At 38.2% G+C, this 9,263-nt stretch overlaps 1 protein-coding gene across 1 annotated transcript in view; it reads left to right on the top strand.

Moving 5' to 3' along the window:
- BMX (BMX non-receptor tyrosine kinase) overlaps positions 1 to 9,263 on the top strand; it is a 29,260-nt gene extending 19,997 nt beyond the window's left edge. Inside the window, exons 11-18 of the mRNA XM_010291719.1 lie at positions 656 to 783; positions 1,206 to 1,280; positions 2,007 to 2,178; positions 3,101 to 3,317; positions 5,032 to 5,096; positions 6,030 to 6,148; positions 8,081 to 8,238; positions 9,189 to 9,263. Of these exons, the coding sequence (XP_010290021.1) occupies positions 656 to 783; positions 1,206 to 1,280; positions 2,007 to 2,178; positions 3,101 to 3,317; positions 5,032 to 5,096; positions 6,030 to 6,148; positions 8,081 to 8,238; positions 9,189 to 9,263 (1,009 nt within the window). The remainder of the gene's footprint in view (positions 1 to 655; positions 784 to 1,205; positions 1,281 to 2,006; positions 2,179 to 3,100; positions 3,318 to 5,031; positions 5,097 to 6,029; positions 6,149 to 8,080; positions 8,239 to 9,188) is intronic.

Here is a 9,263-nt window from a genome sequence, read left to right on the forward strand (position 1 = left end):
GCAAGGTTCCTGAGTGAGTATCCAAAGAAAATGTACCATTTCTATGAGTATGCTATGGGCATGCTGCTTGGTGTGACTGGTCAACAACAAAATCTCTACATTGTGTTAAAGGTGAACCTCGGGCACATCCAGGTCATATTAGTTATTTGAATTCATACATGACAGTGGCTCCATGAATGGGGGAATGGAGGTCCAGAATTGTCTCATGTAAACATAGGCACGTAACAGGCACGTAATCTAGGGGAATGTCAGAGTCTCAAGAGTGAGAGAGAAGGAAGGGAAGGGGAATGGGTATGGGAAAGGGAAGGGAAGTTGTTCAAAATTAGATATAGAACCATTGCAAGGGCAGTTTATGAAAGTCTTTTGCTCTAGAGGTAACTGTTGGGAGGCAAGCACTAACCTTCAGACTACATTAGAGTATGCAGCAGAAGACTCCAATGTGCTAGGAGCCTGTGCCACATAGCCAGCAGGTGTAAAGGGGGAAAGCAGACTGAGGCAAACGTAACAGTCTTCCTGGTGACATCTACTACTTATTTTGTTATTCGGCCAGCCGGAGTGTCACAGTTCATTCACCAACTAATTAATGTATTAACATATGGGCTGGAAGGCACTTCGCAAGGCTTTGACAAGTACTGCACTTTGTGATGTTTTTCAGAAGTGAAGAAGGAACAGTCAAACATTACCATGTGCACAAAACCCCTGAGAAAAAGTATTACCTTGCTGAAAATTACTGTTTTGAATCAATTCCCAAGCTTATACACTACCATCAGCACAATTCAGCTGGTAATCCTGTATGCTTTTTCTACTTGATTGGCTTTGGCTTAGGCTTCTGAAATTCTCAGCATTATGGTGAATGTATTCTAATACTGAATACTCTAAATATTGAAACAACTTTTGGGAGATTTTGGGTGGAACTTGTTCTAACATATTCATAATCAATTTAGTTGCTTTCCATTGCTGTACAGTGCTTTTTAGTATTGTATTACATCTTCTTGCAACACCTCTGCTGGACTAGCCCTTAAGCACAGAAAATTTTCAACCTTGTGTCATGATGCAGCAGCTGTTGAATATTGAATATTGAATACCTGTCATTACCTGGATGGTTGTAATATGGCAGGGAGAGGGAGATATTAGTTTTCCTATATTTTCTTTGATTTCAGAAGACTTGTGTATATACTGTGACCTTTAACAGGTTTTCTTTGTAGGTATGGTGACAAGGCTCCGGCATGCAGTGTCTACACAAGTAAATAAAGTCCCAACCACAGCTTCATTAGGAAATGGTATGAAGATAATTTTCCTTTTTGAAACTGGTGTCAGTCTTGACCACCAAGAAAAGAATAACCAGGGAATCATGACTCTTACTGCTTTCAGACTTGCAAGAATTTACAGAATCTTTGTTTGGTGGCCATTTCCACTTGTCCATGCAGAAGGCAGTGTGAGAATTTGGGAAGGATGGTCTTTCAGTCCTTTCAGCTCCTGTAGTTTCCTCTTGTCCAGTGCAGCACTGTGACTTTATGGTTCTATGAAATAGGGTATCCCTTCCTACAAGTTTACATCCAGAGCAAGGCAAAAGTGCAAAAGGACTTTATATCAACTTTTATGTTGTGCCCTTTTCAAGGCATTTTATATCAGGTCTTATATCAACTGTGCAAGATCTTGCATGCTTCCTTCCCCAGTACGTCTGAGTCATGGCCATTCTTTCCCTTTGCCACATTACCTGGCACAGCAATACTTGTTCTCCAATCTCCTACATTAAAATATATGATCATTTGATCAATCTTTCTCAAATCTGTTTATAAGGCTTAAACCTAAGCAGTAGCAAGTAACGCTTGTAGGAAGTGTGGTCTCCTTCCATAACTCAAACACAAAGCCGAGAGACAGGTATGTTGCTTCAGTGCTGCATGGTTCTGCAACCCTCCAGAGAAAACAGCAGGGGGGGATACCACACCTGCATTTGTCCCCCCTTTTTTTTTTTTCTTCTAAAGGAATTTCTTTTGTCCTACTAGGAATCTGGGAGCTGAAACGAGAAGAAATTGTCCTGTTGAGAGAGCTAGGGAGTGGTCAGTTTGGAGTGGTGCATCTGGGAAAGTGGAAGGGAAAATATGATGTGGCCATAAAGATGATTAAAGAGGGAGCAATGTCAGAAGATGAATTCATAGAAGAAGCTCAGACCATGATGTAAGCTATGGCATTGCTTAATTATTTGGAAATAATGATCTCTCCAAACATTAATCAGTAATGTATAACACACACAGGAAAGAGAATTTCCTCTTAAAAGTAGCATTAAGTAACGGTGAGTACATTAGGCACAGGCTAAATAGGTAGCCACATAGGATATTTGAAGTACTACCAAAAGAACTTCACCAAGATTGATAGGGTCATCTACAAAATTTTCAATTACATCTTTTCCACAACTTCATAGATTTCACATATGTCACTTAAAACTATGCTTCATTAATTTTTACACAGAAATGGTTAGAAAGCTCTTCCTGCCAACCTGCAGGTAGGAATGAGAGACAGATGAATAACTGAGAAAGGCCAGAAATATGAACATGAGACTTGAAGGTTTAGTCTCTGACTCCAAAGAGTAAAGATGTTCGAATTTCTAGTGAAATTCCATGAGACGATAATTGAAGCATAAGAATTCAAGAATATTTTCGATATCTCATATCCTGAAGGAATGCACTACCTTCTTACCAGTTAATTAGCTGATATGATCAGGATTCTGAATCTGAAAATTTTGCTACGTGGTTTTAGTAGAAAACCCTAAGGTCCACCCCACCAACTCAGATCTATTTTCTCCTACCATTAATGTCGCACTTTCGCGCTGATAAATCCTATTTCAGGTTTTGACTATAACATTGTCATTTCATCAATACCGAGCCTTCTTTTGATTGTCATCAATACTGAATTTCAAAGTAATGCGAAGAAGGACAGTCAGTCCTTCTTGAAAAGGAATATTTGAAGTCTGAGATGCGACTGTATCCAGTTTCAATCATTTCTTTCAATACATTGTATTGATATTTGAAGAAAAAACTTACAGAAATGTACAATAATCTCTATTTATTCTTTGATTATTTTATTTTTGTCTTTATTTCAGGAAACTTAATCATCCCAAACTTGTTAGACTGTATGGTGTTTGCTCAAAATCATACCCCATCTATCTAGTGACGGAATACATGCCTAATGGCTGTTTGCTTAGCTACCTAAAGAGTCATGGGAAGGAACTACAGCCCCTTCAGCTTCTGGAAATATGTTATGATGTTTGTGGTGCTATGGCATTTCTGGAGAGCTGCCAGTTCATACACAGAGATTTGGTAAGCCATCCCACAGGAGAAGTGGGACAGGGAAGCTAGGGGTATGACCTAACACTAGGCAGTCCTACCCCTCAGGATCAGCCACAGCTGCACTGTCTCTGTTGTCACTCACCCCAAAAAGCACTGTGGTCATGAACACAGGTGAACAGAGATGCCCAGCTGGCTCAATACAAGGCAGCTCTGGATGAGCAGCACTAAATCCACACGTAAACAGCACTGTCCACAAGCTAATATGCTCTGCGTCAGAGCTGAGCTGAGAGATCTACAGCACTGCATACTGTGCTGCATGCATTTATGGGCTCTAGCCTCAAGGATTAATGCACCACTTGGCAGCACAGACATCCAATTGTAAAATTAATCCACTGAAGTAAAGGGCTGTGTCCAATGATGCTGTGGTATTCCAGAAGAAAGAGGTGCAACACTGAATATTTGGGTCACTTAGATTTTTTTTTTTAATGAGTTAGGGATTTATCTAATTGGGAACTATTTCTCTTATAAAAGAAGTGTGAACACTACTAGGATATACTGGAATTTACTCTGGTGCATTGCAAGCAGGAACACAACTTAAAAGTCTGCAGCTGCCCAGATCTTTTAAACACATTTATCTGACAGTTTTTAAGCAAGTATTTCAAGTTGCTTTTGATGAGGGGATCAGTCCTTTCAAGGACTTGTACCTAAAGTTTATGCAAAACTTCACTTTCAAGACTGCTGGCATTCTTCAGGGAAATAAGCTGTTATTGTATTGGCCTATTAAAAGTGAACCTAGCCAAATTTCTGGTGCACTGTGCTTCAGAGTTAGCGGCAGTACTTTGCCTTCTAACTCTAGACAAAAATATGTGGGAAGATTTGTGACAATTTATGTTACAGACTTGCTTCGTTTTCCAATAGGGGTGCAGTCTCCTCAGGTAGCATTATAAATGTCTTGTTGATGCTTTCAAAAAATCGCCTTTATGTGTAAACAAAGTTGTTAAATCCATACCTCACCATTTCTCACACCTTGATTCAGAAACCAGCAATATCAGACAACTTAAGTAGAAGAATCCAAGTTGTAAATATAAAGTCAGTTTCCCAAAAACTGTCTGTGCACCATGGGAAAACAGAAATAAAACTTGAGCTTGATTTCAGATTGAAAACTGTAGATGCAAACTGTATCACGGAAATTAATAAGCATGCAGGCAAAGAACACAGCCTTAGATAAATGTTCTCAAGTGATCATTTACAGAACTAGGCTTATAGGGAACTTTTAATAAATCAAGCTGTTTAACTCACCTTTCATTGCTCAGCTCTCTTTATAGTGCATTGCAAATAATCCAATCAATGTTTTTCACTTTTTGATGCCTTGGTAAATTCTGAGACTACTGAAAAGGACCCTGGAGGAGGACGCCATTTGAAAGACAGGGTTTAATTTCTAGTTCTGTTGTTGTTTTTCTGAATGTGAGTTTCTCACTTCTGTTTCGTCATCCCTCAGTGTAGTTATTTGTAAAGCTGGGATTATGATACAGAATGTTTTTTAATCAATGGTCAAAAAGTTAAGTAAGAGAGCTACTGACTGTTCCCTTACAGTTCCAAACTTAATTGCTTCAACCAAAGAATGTCATTATTCATTGAAATGCTAGAGGATAGAAATTATTATTAGCAAATTAGCAAGACATGATATTATTTGCTCCTCTCTGTATTTTTTCCACTCATCTCTCTTCTCATTTCTCTCCGAAAGGCTGCTAGGAACTGTTTGGTTGACAGCAATCTTACCGTGAAAGTATCTGACTTTGGGATGACTAGGTAAGTAAAAGAGTTGGGAGCCTTGTGAAGCTATGATGCTAGTGTATATATAGTTTACTGGCATTGATCAGCTAGCAACTGGCTGTTAGGCAAGTTAAACCACAGCTCTTGGTGTGCCCTTTCTATTAAAGACCATAAGCCATTATGGGGTTAGAATAAGGTCATTCTGCTGTCTCAAAAAGTTAAGGCTTAAAGGCCAATCGCAGCTGAGAGATTTCACTATTCATGTTTGTTAATGAAATCTCAGAGTTTACTTTGTGTACACTATTTTCACCTAATTTGAGGGCCAAACATCTCAATCAGCAGCCTCAAAGGAGAGAAGTTGGAGAGGATGGGCAGCCTGGAGAACACATCCTCTGAGAAGAGGCTGAAGGAGCAGGCTGCTTAGTCCGGTGCAGAGGAGGCTAAGAGGGGATCTAAAAGCTGCCTAGAGCTCCTTACAGTTACAAAGCTGATGGATCTAAATAAGCCTTAATCAGTGCCAGGTGATACAACAGCAGACATCGGCCACATACTGTAGCTTGGGAAGTTCAAGCTGGTCAGTAAGAGAAGTTGTTTCCCCAGGAGAGTGGTGGAACAGTGAAACATGCCAGTCAGGGAGACTACAAGACTGCAGTCTTTGGAGGCGTTTAAGACTTGGCTACACAGAGCCATGTCTGACCTGATCTGATATTGGGAGTAATACTATTTGAGCAGGAGACTGGGCTAGATAGCCTTAAAACAGGCATTTCTATGATTCTGCACTATTTGTCTAGTAAGTTGATAGCAATGATCTGTTCTACAGATTGTAACCAATGCCTCTATCAGGTACCCTTTGGAAATTTGGGATTCTGCCCAGGCTTTTCTTAGGAACCTTGTGATGTACAGGGAAGAAGCAGTAAATAGTATTTCATTGTAACTCGGTCACAACCAAGTTTTGTTCTTGCCATGTAGGTACGTTCTGGATGACCTGTATATAAGTTCACTAGGAACCAAGTTCCCAGTGAAGTGGTCAGCACCAGAAGTTTTTCATTACACCAAATTTAGCAGCAAGTCAGATGTATGGGCCTTTGGTATGTATGGAATTTTACATATAAATATGTATGCATATATGCCATTATGTTTGGATTCCCTCAGCTTACTAAACAGAAATGCTAGACATTTACACACTGAAGGAATGTAAAAAGCAGTTACAGCTTATGTTCTTGTTTAATATTTTTATGCATTCAAGCCCTATCCTTTTTGGATTTTTTTTTAGCCCTACTGTTTTTCTTTTAAGTACATAGAAATTCTGCCCACTCCTTATTTGCTGTATATGTGTTTAATGTGGTAAACAGTTGGCAGTGGAGATCAAATGGTATCTTTGGCATATCTAGACCATAAATCAGTGCTGCCCAAGTCAAAAGAGCTTTTCTGTTGGTTGCAGATGTCAGAGTGGGCTCTGTGCATAAGCCAGCTGTGGAAGAGAGTCCGTGTGAGCTGGGACTCTGTACCTCAGGAAAAAATAAGATGCATTTGCAGATCACATGCTACACAGCAATTTCAAAAGTTTGAACATCTACTTCAGTGGTTTTCAAGCTATACAAATCCCTGGAGTCTCTTCAGTGTTTCTAAAAGTCTGCAAAATGTGTCAAAGGAAAGGGAGCCTTTTGCAAATGGGCTTAAATTCCACTTACTCCAGTAGAGAAATTTTGGCAGCTGTCATGTTGATGAAAGATTGGCAAGCCACTGTTCTTGACATTGAGCAATGGTGAATAAAGCAGATGAAAGTGTTTCCAAATGCTGGAATACTTCTTACCTTTAACTGCAGCTAGTCTCCCAATATTAACGACTCTGGAAGAGGAAACAGCTCATTCATGCCCGTTACAAGTTGCTTATAATCTATACAATTAAATCAGAAGTTGGATTTTCTGGTGATACTTTTTTTTTTCTCTTATTGATGAAATCCTGGATTCAGGCCTTATTGTCATTAACTTCAGTATTGTCATTAACTTCAGTAAGAAGCATTATTTTTGCTTAGAAGGTCTTTTCTCATTTTAACACTATGCATTGATGCAGTGGAAGCAAGGGGGGAGTGGGATAGTCAGTTCTTGCTTGTTTGTTTTTAACTCATGAGTCTTTAAAGGCCTACATAATGAATTAATGTATTCGTATCCCAAAAGCAGATGTCAGAGAAAAAAATAATCTTGTTTTTTTAACATACTCATCAAGGAAAGCTGGGATACAGGTGCCATTTTGTTCTGATCCCACTGTGACACTACAGTGCTCCTGTCTTCAAGCTGGAGGGAAGTCAAAGATCCAATAAATTAAAAAAAAATAATAATAATTACTGCTAGTATACTATATATCATTTTGAAATAGATATTTAACTTTTTTTTTTTACTTTATGGTTGGCATGAGTATCACATATGTTCAGTTACAAAAAAAATTATTTCTTGCAAAGCTATCATTATGGATTAATGTTTATGATATTATCCAGTGTTTCTATTGCTTCAGTATAATCTAGTTTTTATAGGTATATGTAGCTGACACTATAAAGTATTCCGAATCTTTCCGATACCAAAGGAGTATATGCCCCACTTACTTAAAAAAATCAGTAAAAATTTTCTTGTTATCCTATAAAAACATATATAGCTATAGCTGTCATTTTGGTTTTCCTTCCATCTGTGTACAAACACATACGTATATAAGAAGCTGTTTGTATGCATTTTGCTACAAATCAAAACTCAAAACATCTTGAGTTTTCTCCATCATTGTCCACATTAAATATACTTTACAACTAACTTTATCATCTAACTTTACCTTCTTCTGCAGTAGAAGTTGTTTTACATTTAGGTACAGAATCACACTTGTCAGTCATCTCCATAATCTTCTTTGGACAATATTCTCCATAAAGAGTCTGATCAGTTATACGTTGCATGTGTGTCTTATTCTGGGAAAAAGGGGGTATCTTGCATTTCCCGACTTTCATTTTTTGTCTTCCATTGCCATGAATATTTTTGCAGGTATCTTAATGTGGGAGGTGTTCACTTTGGGAAAGCAGCCCTATGAGCTTTATGATAACATGCAGGTGATTGAGAAAGTTTCTCAAGGATACAGACTTTATAGACCACAACTGGTTTCGGACATCATCTACCAGATAATGTACAACTGCTGGCATGAGGTATGTATAGCTGTGCATGTAAACCAGAGAAAACAAAATTATAGGAGTCACTAGGAGTCCCTGTTGATAGCTGAACTAATGTTCATAGTGGAAAATTTCCCTTGTAAAAGACATTGCTTGTATGTAGTACATTCTATATAGCAGTCTAGTTCAGGACATAGTACAGGAAACAGGGCTTAAAGGAAGATTGCCTCCCTTCTTTTCAGAACAATGTATATAAAAATACACATCGACATCACCATAGCTTACAGGATGGGATTCTTCTCACCTAATTTTAATGATTTAAAATTTGGGTGCCTGAGATCAGCTAATTGTCTAAAATTGTTTCACAGTTACAGGACCATTACTGGTACCTCTCCACAGTCATTTGCCCTTTCTATCTTAGCCACCACAGAATAAAAGATATCTGCTTTCCTGTACAGACATCTTAAACAGCAAATGTAGATGAGACCTCCACCATTTCAGATAACTAACGTTGTGTGAAATAACCCCATCTGTGAGTCTTCTAGGAGTTGTAAGTCAAATTATTTTGAGAGATCTATGTCTTCTGTGCCAAGAATTATCCCGATTTATTGTTCCTCTTCATCTAAATTTTAGTCAGTTGTGTGGGGACCATGACTTGTTTCTCACTAGCAAAAAATAACTGTTTGGCACGTTATTGGTAATACCATGAAATGACGGTGATGTTTTGGGTCTTTTTTTTTTAATATAATTATCAGAAAAAATGAGAAAAATAACTTATATTTGAGAACATGTTAATGCAAAGAAAGAAGATTAAACTATCACAACATAAGATGGATATAAAAAGTAACTTCAGTCTTCTTTACCTCATAAGCATCATTGTCTCTACTAATTTCTGCATGCCAAAATCAGGAAAAACTAATGCAAATTACAGTTCCTGAATTATTTAAAAATTAAATAACCATACCCATCATCTTTGCTTCATTTAGCTACCAGAAAAGCGCCCTGCCTTTTATCAGCTTTTATCATTTTTTGAGGCACTGAGAGAAGACAACAGAGCTTGA

Source organism: Phaethon lepturus, unplaced genomic scaffold (assembly GCF_000687285.1).
Source record: "Phaethon lepturus isolate BGI_N335 unplaced genomic scaffold, ASM68728v1 scaffold11827, whole genome shotgun sequence".
Classification (NCBI taxonomy): domain Eukaryota; kingdom Metazoa; phylum Chordata; class Aves; order Phaethontiformes; family Phaethontidae; genus Phaethon; species Phaethon lepturus.